Here is a 15,079-nt window from a genome sequence, read left to right as displayed (position 1 = left end):
TCACCTTTTAATGTTGTTTTTGTTGTATTGCAGAAAGGCTTTTAAGTAAGTTTTCTCACACCACTTTCTTTTTCAAATGACTTTATTGATTATTTAACCAAATGTACCATCAGATATACTACACAGGCCGAAGCGTGACAGACAGAACCGCAGTAGATAGGCCCCAGACCATCTACTGCTACACAGAAACCAAGTCAGTGTTTTTCTTAAAAGTAAGAAAATTAGTAAGGCCTCCACAATGTCACCTAATTAAATATTATTTTTTAACATGTTATGAACACATTGATCCTTTATTTTTTATATTTTTTATCCTTGCCAGTGGTTTGATAATTTAGCCATAGCTTCTGAAATAAAATAAAATAAAAAAAAACCTCAACACAGACTACTACTTGGCAACGTGTCCTCTGGTCACAGATGAAGACGACAACCACTGTCAGTACAAACAGAATGGAGCCTATAAGGCCATACCACAAACAAACAAAAGAAACGTATTACAAGTGCTTGGATCAGTACTTTTTTAGACACCCAACATTTACAGTAAAGAAATGTGAGTCCAACTTAACGCATACCCTAATATATAACTACTGGAATTGGCAACGTGTTGTGTCTTCTCTCGATACTCCCCACCCCACTCACTGGATGCTGTGCAAGAGAATGACCATGTCCTCTTAACAGATAACGCCCAACATCCTAGTTAGAAGAGGCTCAGGCCTGGATCCTCCCAGTCCAGCATTCTTGGAGGGGCAAGTTGAACTCTGGTAACAATCCAGTCTTATGTTTGTCCCTCTCCAAACTCCTGGCAAAGTCTCAGCTGTCCATCAGAAGTTAGATATCCATACAGCTACAGCACTATTCTAAGCTTCTCCCACACAGCAAGCTTAGGGTGGTCAGCCAGTCTAAAGCTCTGCCTTCCACATTCCTTGGTCAGTGCCACTGAAGCAGCGCTTGATGGCTTGGAGCACTGCTACAGCAGGCTGCCCGGCCAGGACACGATGGTCAGGGTGATTCTGCCTCGAAGCTCTTTCAGAAGACGCACCAATGCTGTGTGGGTCATTCCCCATGTACTGTTTCCATTCACCTCAAGTAAGATGTCCCCACACCTACACAAACAGAGAGAAAGGGATAACTGTATGACTTACAGAACCAAGAAATTATTTGGTGGATATAACCAAAGAAATAAGTGATATGCATAGGCTGAATACCTTATCCTGCCATCATTGTAGGCCGGTGTCCCCTCCACAATGGAACGGATAAAAAAGGATTGATTGCAGTTGACCTCCTCCTGACCTCCTACGATACTGAATCCCAGACTGCCCGAAGTGCTCCGCCGCAGGACAATGTCTTTGCAGCAGTAAAGATGCCTGCATGAGCCAAGGGAGAGATTAAAAATACTAATCTCTCAACTGCATCTTTACATTATATATACTGTACATTATATTCACCATATAGTACCAAATGTACGTGCAATAGCTACACTAGATTGCTGAAACCAGCCCCACTCAGAAGACAAAGGCCTAGGAATGAAGGTGTGACTTTCACAGGAGATGTGAAGCAATAAGAAGAGTGGGACTTCTATATCAGTTGCAGACAGATAGCCCAGGACTGAGTGAAAATTATATTCAAATCCTTTTAGTTGCATCACTGGCCTTGTCTACATTCCCATGGTGACTCAGTACTTGTTTCATCACCTAATCAATTCACTGTTTGAGGAGAAACACATTTTTATTTCACTTTATTTTATAAAAGCAGGAGCAGCAGTTGTTTATTGCTGTCAGTGCACCGCTGTCTTCCTGACAACACATTGTTGTAAGATAAATTCTTGTGCTACAATCCGAGAGAGAAAGTTTTCAAATCTCAGAAGTTCTACTGATATAATAGTGGTGAAAATTTCAGCTAAAAAGTTAGTTTTGAAAGTATAATGAGCTTTCTCTTCCCAGCTGGCTCTGTCAAAATTTCAGCTGGCACCATCTGGCGCGGGGTCAAAGGGACTGGGTGTGACGGTAGGACAGTGTGGAAATTATCCTGCGCTCAGAAAAGAGAAAATATATACAGAGTGGATACAGGGACACCAGGGTGCTCACCTGGGTAGCTGCAGCCATGACACCCACAGTGGGGAGTAATCATCATTGGGCAGTGGGCTCTTGGTGCTATCTGTTGGTGAGGGTGTGAGACAGGGTGGCAATGTGCACTCTTGCAGACTTTCATCAGGAGGACGCATCTCCAAGACCTTGAGCACAACGGGAGAGGAGGTGTTCTTCAAGTTGGCCACGGCCTCGCCTCGCGTCACCCCCGTCAAATCCACTCCGTTCACGTTTAGCAAGATGTCACCTGCAGGGGAGGAAGTGGACAGCACAGCTCATCCTCTGCCCAGGGTTGCTGCCCTGATAGTAGCTTTTCAAAAGACCTCATAGCACAGGGACTCATCATCTGTCTATTTAATATTCAGCAGCCTCCCTGCTAGAACACAAAGGGATGGAAACCAAGCGCCACCTGTGCTTTAAAAAGCCTCCCAGTGATGAAAGTGGTGCAAAGAAAAACAGACGGCACGGTCCAGCTTGCTAGCAAGCAACTCAAAGGACACATTTGCCCTGTGAGGATATGTAAATGCAAATGAATAGGCTATTACAATACACAAACATGTTTCATAAGCACACAAACAAAGACAGCTGCTGCTGCTCAGTCCCATATGAATACAGTAATGTGCACCTTGAACCATGCACAGGACAAACAAACTCAATTGAGTTCTTTACTGTATGCTACCGTTGTGCTGCATCACAACATTTCTCTCATTCCTCTCATAAACAGCCCCAGGCAGGGGGGATTGAGTGTAATGACAAGCTTAATGTAGTTATGCTTTAAGATGGATATGCTGGAATCAGCAGTTGAGCCTCACATCTCTCACTCCCTTGCCTTCAACCGCATTATAGGATATAAAGACTGCTGCTATGACATCAGTTATTTGTGTGCTGCTTCATGTTTTGCTCTATTTCAGAGCTGACTGATTTCATAAAATGAAATAATTAAGTACTCCACAGATCCTCATCTGGAACACGATAAGTCCTGAGCGCTGCTATGCAAATGTTTGTGTTTGTATCGCTGTTTAAGCCAATTTGTGGAGCACTGAACCACAGCAGCACCACTGAGTTTTCTGCTGGATGAATAACCTTCATAATGAAACAAGTGTTCATCAATCACCCTGTCTGTTACATACAAAGTATTCATCACCAAAGCCTTATCCACCACAGTCGGCCTGCCATAATGTGAGCTCCACTGCTTTGCACAACAGTAGACGACAACCAGACAAAACAAATACTCCATCTAAACTAAATGAGTAATTATTTGTACAAAAGCGCTAAACATGGCATTCCTTGTAATAAAAGCAATAATATTCTGATACTATTAGGTGGTAAGAGAGAGAGATTTCACTTTACCTTTGCGGATGGAACCCTCCTGCCCCACCACTCCATCGGGGTCCACGTTTGTGACATAGATGGGGAGGTCCCACCCTCGGCTGGACATGCCCCCTGCCACCGTCATACCCAGTGAGTCGTAGGGCTCCTTGGTCAGAGTAACTGTCTTTTCATAGCATGCAGGCTTCTGACAAGAGTCCTTCACAGAAAATAGAAGACAAATAGAAAATAGTTGCAGTGGAGCATAAATTAATAATGAATGGAAATTCCTAATTTTAAAAACAACAGTGCTTGAACTGTTTTTATGTCCCACTTCCATGGTAGTGGACACAAAAACGTGCAAGACAAACCTGATGTTGTCATAGTGGCGTTTTGGGTGTACTCACATTCTTATTAACACAATAACTCAAGACCAAACATGATATAAACTTAATTGTTACATCAAAGGCACCTTCTATAGACTACATGATCTAATTAGATTCTGGAGCAGCAAATTAGCATATTAATAAGGACTGTTTTCTCTGGGACCTGTGATAGTTCCTTAATGATAGGAGGATTCAAATGAATACCACCCATGCTGTGCTATATGAACACCAGTCCAATGACATAGACATAGCTGTTAATTAATGGATGACCTCATTAGCGTAAGTGTTAATGTATAATATACGGTGGTTATTAGGGTAGGACATTAGGCTAAAGTGCATCTTCATTCTGTGTTTATGTTCGATATAGAGAAATTAATTTATACACAGATGTGTGACATGCGACTTGGTTTGGTGAGCGAGGCGGTGTGTGGGATGAAGTGAATGAGATTTTATTTATTGTGAGTTTGCTTGTGAGTCAGATGGGAGACAGCGAGGGAGAGTAGTGTAGTAATGAATAACACATGGACACATTGAGGTTGATGGGATGTAGCTTGTGTTGCGTCGCTAATGTGCTGCATTCACACATTTCTGCTGTGCTCGCAGGAGGAGATCACTTGTGGTCACATGACTGACCTCGGGGCACAGCACTGACACTGCTTCCTACCAACAGAATATGCTGCAGCTGTGTACTGTACATTAATGTGTGGTGTACTGTGTATGTCAATATGTACATGATAATGAAGAGCAGATGATATACAAAAAAGACAATAGGGTTTTGGGGTATTTTGTTTGATAGAGACTCTTCTTTTCTAAAAATGTATATGTAGTGTTTTGGACGGTGATCTATGGAAGTCTACTTTATGGATGTTTTTAAACCAAATTCACATCAAATCAAAAATTAAGGGAAGACCTGTCAAACTGATTATTATTAGTTATCTCCAGCTTCAGTAAGGAACTCGGGGAAATCTTCTAGGGAAGGATATCGGAAGCTGCTGCCTGCTGTACTGCTTGAATGACATGCTCAGCTTTGATGGGAGAATAATACCTCCATGGATCATTTGCACCTGAAAGGGAATATTTATCATGGGAAGAGGAGACATAGAGAGGTACTATAAAGATAAAATGGGAAGAGGAGTTGGGAACACAAATAACAGATGAAGAATGGAAACAGATGTTTAATGAAACACAAAACTACCAATTCCTTATTTTGGAAAGAATTTGCTTAGAAAATAAATATGAGATATTTCTTGACCCCAGAAATGATTTATAAATATAAACAAAGATTAAGCTCTGAGTACTGGAGGAACTGTGGTGAAAGCAATTTAAATTATTTACATGTATTATATTTATGCAAAATATTAAATACATATTGTTTAGACGTTTTTAAGTTTGTAGAAGAAGTTTTGAAAACAACTTTGTGTTTAAAAGCAGAGAATATTATACTGGGAAAACCTCCAACTGGTCTAAGTGAGGATGAAAATGATTTATTTAAGAATCCTGAGAAACACAGCACTGAAGCAAATAACAAAGGGGTGGTAAAAAAACAAACCCCCAGATTTAACAAAATGGAAAAGCATGATTCAAGAAGTGCAATTTATGGAGAAAGTGACTCACAAAATCAGGAATATGGAAGTATATCAGAGGGTCAATCACCAGCTTGTCCTCTTCTTTCCAAATAGACGACTATATTAATGAATATCTGACAGCTTCCTGTAATTAGCATGTATACTTGGGCGTGCATACATACACATATATACAGTATGTGTCTGTGTGTGAATGAGTAAATACATATATATACACATACATACACACACATATATATATATATACACATACACTTATGTATATATGAATGTATTTAATGTACATGAATGTGTGCAGTACCCAACCTGTTTGTCTCCCTGTTTTTTGTTTTTTTTGTTGTTTTTTATTACTTTGTTTTGTTTTGTTATTAATTTAAAAATTCTTTATCATGAATTGATCATTTGGAAGCAGCTAAGCTGCACATATAAAAATAGTTTTGAAAAAAGTAAAGTATAAAAAAAACGGAAGGGGAGACAGAGGAACAAAGCTCCTCTGGGGTGTATTGGCGCTGTACATGTCACCTGTGTGTGTGTGTGTGTGTGTGTGTGTGTGTGTCTGTGTGTGTGTGCTGCTCACCAGCAGTGTTTGCTCTATATCCACAGGGGAATATGGTGGGGGACCATCCATGGCCCAAGGATCTTCTTGTAGGATGTCTGGGGTAGGCAGGCAGATCTGACGAGACACTATGAAATGGACACGCTCCTCACTTGCCTAGAGAGCATAAGGAGACAACAGAAAGTTTTCACATATGAAGGCAATAGACATTTTTCAAAACTGGCCATAAAATAACTGTTATTAAAGAGGTGGTTCACCCAAATTATGTAATGGAATTCAATTTGTTCTGCTCACAGCATCTAAAAGTAACTCTGAATTATATTTCTGTAATGTCATTTTCAATGCTGTGAGCACCAAATATGAGATTTTATTGACCTCTATTGTGTTGGGGTGGAAGCAGAAATCTTTTAAAGGCAGAGCTCTCGTGGGGTTTTTTTGTAATTTGGGTGAACTGACCCTTCAAGAAACATTTGTAGGAAAACCATGATTGTTTTCCTGTGAGTTCATTGCCACCCAGTAGTAACATACTTTGTAAATCTCCTCTCTCTGTGACTTGAACTCCAATGACTGATCTTCCAGCCCAGCTACCCTCATTCACACATTTGCATGCAAGTGGTCCAATAGACACACAGACTAACTGGCTGCTTCCCTCTCCCTCCTCCAGACACACAGACTAACCGGCTGCTTCCCTCGCCCCCCTCCTCTGTCATTCCTCTGAGATTTCCACTGGTCTCTGTAGCACAGAGCTGACTCCTGAATTAGCCAGTCCAGCCCATTATTGCCTTAATTGGACTAATTTAATTTCTTCCCTGCCAGTTCTTAATCTCTGCCAGAAAGTGCCTGCTCTGAGAGGCCATCTTGGCTCCACAGAGACCCAGAAGAGCCAGTCAGACTGCTCAAACAGGAACACCGGGCCCAGAGACCCTGCACAGTCAGCCACAAACACACTGCAATTAACCATGATTAACCACAAACACAGCACCATTGACTGGCATCAACCAGGAACTAGAGGCAGCCTCATGGCCCAGTCCGTCAGGGAATCACCACAATTAAATACTATTAACTGCAGTGAACACAGACACAACAGCACAGCAAAACAATTAGCCTGAATCACTACAATTATCTTTAATACCTCAGGGACCCTGAGTAAGAACAGAACACAGTTGTTTATCGTCTATAACAACATATCAACTAATTATACTGTCACCACTTTTTTATAAATGACCTGCTATCTTAAATTAACGTTAAGACTTTTCCTTAACCCCTGCTGACTGACCTGGATAAGCAGAGCAGCATGTTCTGGTGCTCCATAGCGTAAATCGTGCCCGTTGATGGCGAGAACGCGGTCGCCGACACACAACTGTCCGTCACGTGCTGCCAGGCCTCCCTCCAGCAGGTGAAAGATATAGACTCCATGCTCCTCCGGCCGCCTCACTAGCTTAATGCCCAGCTGTTCTTCTGGAGTGCTTTTATTCAGGACCACATGGATGCTGTCATCCCTCAAGGGGTGGTGAGGCAGGCCGTGAGACAGGTGGCCCCCGGCAACATCGTGGCCATGCCCGTGGCCGTGTGGGTGGTTGTGCGAATGTGAGCGGTAGCGGTGGCGCTGTTCTCTGAGGACGGTTAGCCGGAGGAGTTGGCAGGGCTGTTTGAGGGTTGCCACGGCGTAGCAGTGGGGTACATTGCTGATGTCAATGCCATTTACCTGAGAGGGCAACAGAGGAAATTATCACTTTAATCACCGCTTTCTGACATGTCTTATTACCGTAACTGTTACTGTGATACCTTCAGAATCATGTCTCCAGGCAGCAAGCGTCCATCGCGAGCAATGACACCTTCTCTGTAGATATCCTGGATGAGGATGCGCACCAAGGGGGTCTCGTTGCCGCCGACAATGCTGATGGCCAGTGGTTCTGAGGCATCCACCCGTGTGATCTTAATACTGGTAAGTTCACCGTCAGGGATCAGGTGATGGAGCTGAGGAAGAGCCAGCACTACAGGAGAAGGTAGGGAGAGGAAAAAAGGCTGAGTTTTGACAAGAAAAAAAATATTTTGAGCAACAGCCAAATACAACAGGAGAGGAAGTGGGGGAAGGGAACGAGGAGGGAGACAGAGAGTGTTGCGGAGGGAAAGAAAGACACATTGAGGGAGAACGAGTGGTAGACCGTGGTGGACAAGTTCAGCCGTGGAACCAGCTGTCTCTACTCCCTCAGGTTACTTAAACAAACTTGTACAAGCCAAGAGGGAAAATTTACTTGGCTGATTATCCTGCTCGATGTTTGTATCATTAGTCACATACATCTGTACCAAGTATGCTTGGGAAAACCCTCATTTTCAAATTTCCACAAAGTTATTACTTGGGCGGGGAAGCAAGTAGAGTTATAATACACAACATTTTACACATATTCCAACTGCTGCGCTGTGAAAATATGAATCAAAACAAGGACTTTTTTTCTAGCACTGTTTCATAAATTGTTTTCCTTGAAACAAGTAAAATAAATCTGCCCAGGGTAAAATCCTTTATCCATATCTGTCAAGAAAATATGATTGAAAATTCAAATTTGCATTGGTAGCAGATTTTTTTCACTTGTTTTCACTTCAATCCAACCAACATATATTATTCTGCCACTGCAATAAATAAATTACTTGGCCAAATTATGTATGCAAACAAACCTTATTGTAAACAGTAATATTTCTCATAAAAAATGATTTTGGTTGCTAGTTTTATCTCATTCTATTGTGCAAGCTCCCCTCCCATCATGTTCAGTAGGGAAGGGTATCAAGAACTGGAACTAAATTGGTTCTGGTTCCTGACTGATCAGTACTAAAACATTGCTCCTGGACAAATGGTGCAGCTATCGGTATGCATGTAATGTTAATTCATTCTAATCTTCCAACCAATCGATTGGTTGAAGAGTAGTTAGAATTCCAGTCGATAAAGATTTTCTTTGGTTGACTACAGTCCTAATTGTTATAAAAGTCTGTAGTTATTGACTCAGGACAAAGCATTAGTTTTAAGCACTTCTAATTTAACTCATGTTCATAAATAAATAACTGTTTTCACGTCATTTCATGTCATATCTATTCTTTTCACCAAATTATGCAGAGTAGTATCAATAAGAGTATCGATAAGTATCTGTATCAATAAGCAGTATCGGTATTGATATCGGTATCGATAAAATCCTAATGATAGCCATCCCTAATGCCCAGTGGTGAGCTCCATTTAGCAGCAGAATGACACATCCTGGACTGGACCATGTAGACGTGGGTGGGGATATTTTGTGACTATTTTGGCCAACAGCCGTGGCCAGTAAATGACGGAGAACACGTATTCTTTATTTTATTTCCTTTTCTTTGGTTATGAAAAATATCTCTTGTCTGCCTTTCCTCATTCCTCAGTGCGCTGTCTCCCTCTGTGTCTCTAGCTCCGTAGCCTCACTCTTCCGTTCTACTCACGCTGCGCTTTCTCCATTCCAAAGTCAATATTTTGTCTTTATCGCAGCAGATTGCTTCAAGGGTGGAGAGCACGTTAACACAGAGACCTGCAGCTATTATGTAACCACTCTTTCTCTCCATCACACACTCTTTCAACCTCTGTCCTTCTTCATCTCGTCATTTCCCTTTTTTTTCAACCACTCCTCCGTCCATGGGGACACCACTATCCTTTTATTTGTTTTCTTATCTGTGTTGTTTTTTTTCTGTATTCGCTCTTCCCCCCATTTGTTCTCTATGGATCCATCCCTACTTCACTCTCCATCCCCTCCGTCTATCTTTGTCTCTCCAGCGGCAGGCAATGAATATTTAATCTATTCTCTCAGCCTCCTCGGTGATGGCCTCAGAGAATAATCTAGTCCCCGATCATTCGTCATCCCTCAGTCTTACACAATGCCACATTCCTTCTCCTCTTCCCATCACGCTGCAGTTATACTTCAACATTATGCACTCTTATAGTTGACTACATTCCCTGTGCTGCACTATCACCAGGGTCAGGCTGCAGATATAACATTAAAGATCACTGGAGCACATTTTCTTTACTACATAACATCTTATGGATCTATCATGTCAAGAACACAGCTCTCTCTGCGGACTGCTCCATCAAGTTGGTGCAAACCTGTTGACCCTGACTGTGTCGGAGGAAGAAGAAGAAGAAGAGGAGGGGATGAAGAATGAGAAGACTGGGAGGAGGGGGTTGAGATAAAAGAGAGGAAGAACAGGAGGTGGAGAGGGGAGAGAAGACGTCATCAGCCTCTTCTTCAGTGACCTCCTGCATCCCACCCTGGCCAAAGTGCCTCAGGCTACCACTCTCCCTCCTCATCTGTCTCTAGTGATGCACCAGTGGACTTATGCAATCTGCAGCTAAATTATTAAAGAAACATATGCTACTGTTACACTGGGCTCCCAGCCGTGTCACCCTCCTCGTACAGCTGAGAGAACATTGCAAATACACCCACATGGAGACACACACATGCACACACTGAGCACTTTCTCTGGAACCCTCTTCAGGGTATCATTAAAAGCGTACAGCAGTGGCATCATGCAATCAAGACACAATGCACAATACACGCTCAAGTATAGACATAGAAACAAGAAACAAAGAGATCGATATATAAACCCTGATCCATACCTTCCTGTGGCACACTGGAATTCCTTGCATTGTCTCTTTCTTCAGATGTTTCATTGCTCACTGCGTTGCCACTCTTGGTCCTCCTCAGGACACTGAATGCCCGGTTCAGCCTCCGGAAGGAGCGACTCCTCACTGAAGAACGGTCAAAATTTCTGACTGCAAGGAAGACAGGGGAGAAAGAGAGGCTTTATAGATTACCTCACCCTCAACATGCCCAGACATGCCTGAATCTGCCTCCTCACAGCCAATCAAATGGCTTCCTCATGGTTTAGTGGATATTTAGACTGAAAATAGAGATGCATGAAAACACAAAAAGGTCTGTTTTGGTACTGATGAGAAGATAAGATATAAATAAGATATTATCCAGGCAGTCCAGTTTGAATAATACATCCATGAGTTTTAACAGCGCACAGTAGTTTAGGATTTTACAGCTCTCGTTTTCCCTCCATATCAATTTGATTATAGTAAGGGCAATTAGAATTATGCTATTCTTCAAGAATCTGACTGGCTATTGCAGTGTATTGCTGGGTGAAGTTTCAATGCATTTGAGGTATCCTGTGGAGTTTTTGACCACTAGTAGTGCTATGGAGCAATGTTTTTACAAGAGGGTCCCTGTTTTACTATTGTGCACATGCAACAACGTAATACACATTACTGCCACTGGTTCCATGCTTATCAAGAGTTGGTGGTGAGTACCAATCAGACCAGTGCTCTCTGTGTCCCAAATTTACAATCTGTATGCCTCCCTGTGAGGAAATGATTTTATGTAAAGTAACAAACGGAGCCTGCTGGATACTGATCCAGTGTTTGCGATGAGTGCACTCCTAGTAAAGACGGATGTAAACAATGCTGGGTTCAAATATTTTTAAAGTTTGATTTGATTTGTTTTATGAGGAAGGAAACACATTCAACATGTTTGTTGTATCATCATTGATACACACAATTTTTGGGTAAGCAGTACTGAATGTAAACAAAACTTTGCAGTGGTCTCACTGAAATGATGGATGGAAATGAGGATGCTGTGTTTTTTGCCTCCAGTCCATCCTTCTCTTCTGAGTTTCATTTGTGTAACTTTTTTCAACAAGCCCAAATAATGCATCTTGTTGTGGATAGAAGAGCTGCTGTCAACTGGTGGCCTTTCAATTAATAAACTCAATCTGTGCTGAGTATAGTTACATGGTTGCGTAACGACAGCAGTGATGTAACACACGGTGGACTCCAGTCCATGTCCGAAAGAGAGGGGTTCAAACCATCCCACAGAGACTCTTGTCTGGTACTTGGCTTTTCTTAGAAGAGGACAGACAGACTACAGGAGCTTGCAGTGAAAAGGCAGCATCACCAGCCTGGCTGCACCGAGCACAGGGCAGCAAGCCTCTGCAGCGCCCCTCCCTCCCTCTGCGGGCCTGGGGAGATGCAAGGGCTCTTGACAGCCACATTATTCTTTAAAAGCGCCAGCCGCTTCTGGAGCTGACAGCTTGTTCAGCATTAGTGGCGCTGGTGGTGGTGGTGGTGGTGGGCGCTCAGCCGGCCAGACCTAAAGTGCTGGTGCAGCGTCATTTGGTGTCCCCACTGCCTGTTTGCTCACATGCAGCGGGAACACCTCCAGTGGGGGATTCAGGGGCAGAGAGGAACACTCGTGACTTCTTTGTGGTTTCACAGGTGGAGAATTAGAGGGAGAGCAGAGATCATGTCATTGGGCATTAACACACACTTGCTTTGGCTATATTTAACCTACCTCTACTTTAATTTATCCTTGACTGCATAATGTACCTGCCCTTTCAGTGACTTTCTCATCTAACTGTTTCTCTACTGTTTTCCACAAAGAGAGATTTTATGGATTGGTGAAAAAAAGAAGGCAGTGGAGCTAATTGGCTAATAGGATTTCTATCAGTGACCATTAGGGAGAACAAAGACTGTATACGAGGTTGAACGAGCACCTGAGTTTTACATTGTAAGTCTGCAGGTGTAAATGTATGTTTGAACATAGTTACAGGCATCTGGTTTTGACTGGGAGACTATGTAACTGTGACTAGAAAACTTTCTACTCTATTGATTTTCAATCTGTCATTCTGGCACACACTCCTGCAAGCTCTCTTTCTCACTCAGATAACTTCAGGGTAACGTCATGCAGGAATGAACATGACCACATACAAACACAAACATCCGTTCGCCCACTCACACTCACTCTTCTTGCTGCTGCTGCGAGCAGCCAAGCTGGTTGTGCTGCCTGACTGGCTGTTGTCCTCCATGCTGGGGTCGAAAGCAGGGTTGACCAGACCGGGTTCATCTGACAGGAGGGCCACAGCGGCGGAGGTGGGGCCGTCATTGGGCAGTGTGGCAATGGTGAGTTCTGATGTGCTGTCAGTGCATTCACCCTCCTGTGAACGTCGCTTCCTGTCTGCTGAGAGCCCATAGTGAGAGGCTCCTTTACACCTGCACATATGAAAAACAAGGGTCAAAAGGTCAGGTCTCAATCTCAGATTACACAGTCAGCTGTGGTGCGATTAACACTGGACATGCTGAAGTGGTGGCATTGATGATCTGACGTAGCATGCTCTTAAACTTCGATTCATTTTAATAAAACAAACAGTTTTGGAATAAACTACATTTTGAAGCAGTCATCAATAAACAGCATCGCTTATCACTATAGAGTGAAAGTCAACAAATTCATGTTAACATCTAATGAAAAGGTCAGAATCTCAAGAATAATGTGAGCAGATTTCTGCATCTCCTCCAGCCCGGGGCATTCTGCACACTGACCTCTATCTTCTACTTTGGGACCGCCTCATACAAAAACAGCTTATCTGACCTTAACACACAGACAGCAACTCTCCACAATACCACATACACATTAGGCCACAACAACAAATGTTGTTGCTGAATATATTTTCTGGCGTTCTCACTTAAAATTCACACAGTAGCTCTCAGAGAATGTTCCAGAAATGTCATATTTACTCTCATATGGAAAAAAAAAAATTCTCTCCCCTTTTCTGTTGCTTGCACAACGTCTTTGTGACAGGATCTGTAATCACATGTAGGATGGGTTTTCTCTGTGGCAGTGAGTGCAAGCATCCCTGACAGATGATTGAATACAAATGTAAGAAAACAGCCATTACAGAGGAGAGAGGACGGGTAAGTGACGCAACATTTGAATATAAAACAGAGAGTGGCTGGTTGTTGCTTTTCTCAAAAACAAATCTAATTCCTAAGTTCCAGATGTCTTCTCCCTGTCAACAACACCACAATACATTACCACAGTCTCTCTCTCTCGCACACACACATACACAGATACACACCGGAGTGCGCATATTATGCTACATGCCATAAACAGCTTTTTGCACTGACATTATTAAATTGGGAATGTTTGTGTGTGAATTAAAGATATTCCTACAGAGTATGGTATTGTATTGTTGGAGAATTTTCCTCCATCTGTAAGCCATAAAGGCTTTGAGCTGACACTTCATCTGAGGCAGGAATAACACTGGCTTGTCTCTCCGGCTGTCTCTGCGGAGCCATCAGCACAAACATTAACTGGGTTTTAATGAGCTGGATCAAACCCAGGCTCCGCTTCAACAGTAGCTCAGAAAAACAAGAGGAGCGGCACTGTTCTCCTGTGCTATAAGATGGGCTGAGCAAATCGAGTCAAACAGGAGGGGTTAAGTAAAAGCAAGGTGAAATGGTGGCCATCATTGCAGAGCCACAAAAGAAACAAGATTACATGCTGGTGAGCTATTTGATCCTAGGGAGGCCATTGCCCCCCTTGGGGCACCACATCACTGGAAGCAGCATTTTGTCTCAATAAGAGAGCTGTCTGAGCTAGTCGTGCACTCTGTCCATATTTCCCAGAGAAAATCATTTCATCTTGAAGTGGGTTCTATATCTCACTTGTAGCCATGAGTCAGACTCTCAGTTAGCTACAGCATTACACAAAACTGAAGTACCTATTGATCCTATTGAGCCTGCACTCTGTGACATAACACTGCAATACAGTCCATGCGTCTCTGCATGTGTGTGTATCTGTACCTGTGTGTGGGTAGTGCCACCGTGAGTTATTCTTGTACATTCAGTTAGTAAATTGAATGCTATCAAGCATGTCCGTGCAGCAACATAGCACTTAACTGAGTGAAGTGGTTGAATAGAGCAATATTTCAATCAACAGCAGAGGAGAAGGCAGCGCTGCAGTCTTGAGGGGGCAGAAGCTTTCCTCGTGTCACTCACTACCAATTAGAAGAATTAAAGCTGCATGCAGCTTGAAAATACTACTGGTACTCACATTGCTGCCTTCAAGTGGCACTAAAAGAATTTGTTGTAAAGAATAGTAGCTCCCCAAACAAATACTGTACCTGGATACAAAAACAAATGTGTGAATGTGGCAGAATTACCAATCTGTGGTCAATATACAACTTTCCTCATGTTTTCACTACAGTAAAAATCACAGGGTATCTAGTGTGGCCTTTTTAAAGTCCAACTGGAATCACATTGTGTCAATGTGTTTTTTAAAATGTATTGTTAATGCTTTTTATTATTTAAAAAAAAAGGAA

The 15,079-nt window shown here is 42.6% G+C and overlaps 1 protein-coding gene across 4 annotated transcripts in view; it reads right to left on the bottom strand.

Annotated features, from left to right (window-relative positions):
* Nucleotides 1-64: 64 nt before the first annotated feature.
* The window catches only part of lnx1 (ligand of numb-protein X 1), a 35,726-nt gene continuing 20,711 nt past the window's right edge, over nucleotides 65-15,079 (bottom strand). For 2 of the 4 annotated variants that reach the window (XM_067597595.1, XM_067597597.1), the window contains 9 exons: nucleotides 12,718-12,971; nucleotides 10,539-10,694; nucleotides 7,700-7,908; nucleotides 7,191-7,619; nucleotides 5,936-6,070; nucleotides 3,432-3,609; nucleotides 2,082-2,328; nucleotides 1,203-1,361; nucleotides 65-1,100 (listed from right to left, as the gene is read on the bottom strand). In XM_067597595.1, coding sequence (XP_067453696.1) covers nucleotides 965-1,100; nucleotides 1,203-1,361; nucleotides 2,082-2,328; nucleotides 3,432-3,609; nucleotides 5,936-6,070; nucleotides 7,191-7,619; nucleotides 7,700-7,908; nucleotides 10,539-10,694; nucleotides 12,718-12,971 — 1,903 coding nt within the window. In that variant the 3' untranslated portion in view covers nucleotides 65-964. The remainder of the gene's footprint in view (nucleotides 1,101-1,202; nucleotides 1,362-2,081; nucleotides 2,329-3,431; nucleotides 3,610-5,935; nucleotides 6,071-7,190; nucleotides 7,620-7,699; nucleotides 7,909-10,538; nucleotides 10,695-12,717; nucleotides 12,972-15,079) is intronic. The other 2 variants (XM_067597596.1, XM_067597598.1) reach the window with 1 other exon arrangement.

The sequence above is a fragment of the Thunnus thynnus genome, chromosome 8 (assembly GCF_963924715.1).
Source record: "Thunnus thynnus chromosome 8, fThuThy2.1, whole genome shotgun sequence".
NCBI lineage: Eukaryota > Metazoa > Chordata > Actinopteri > Scombriformes > Scombridae > Thunnus > Thunnus thynnus.
This window is presented reverse-complemented; position numbering and strand designations above follow the sequence as displayed.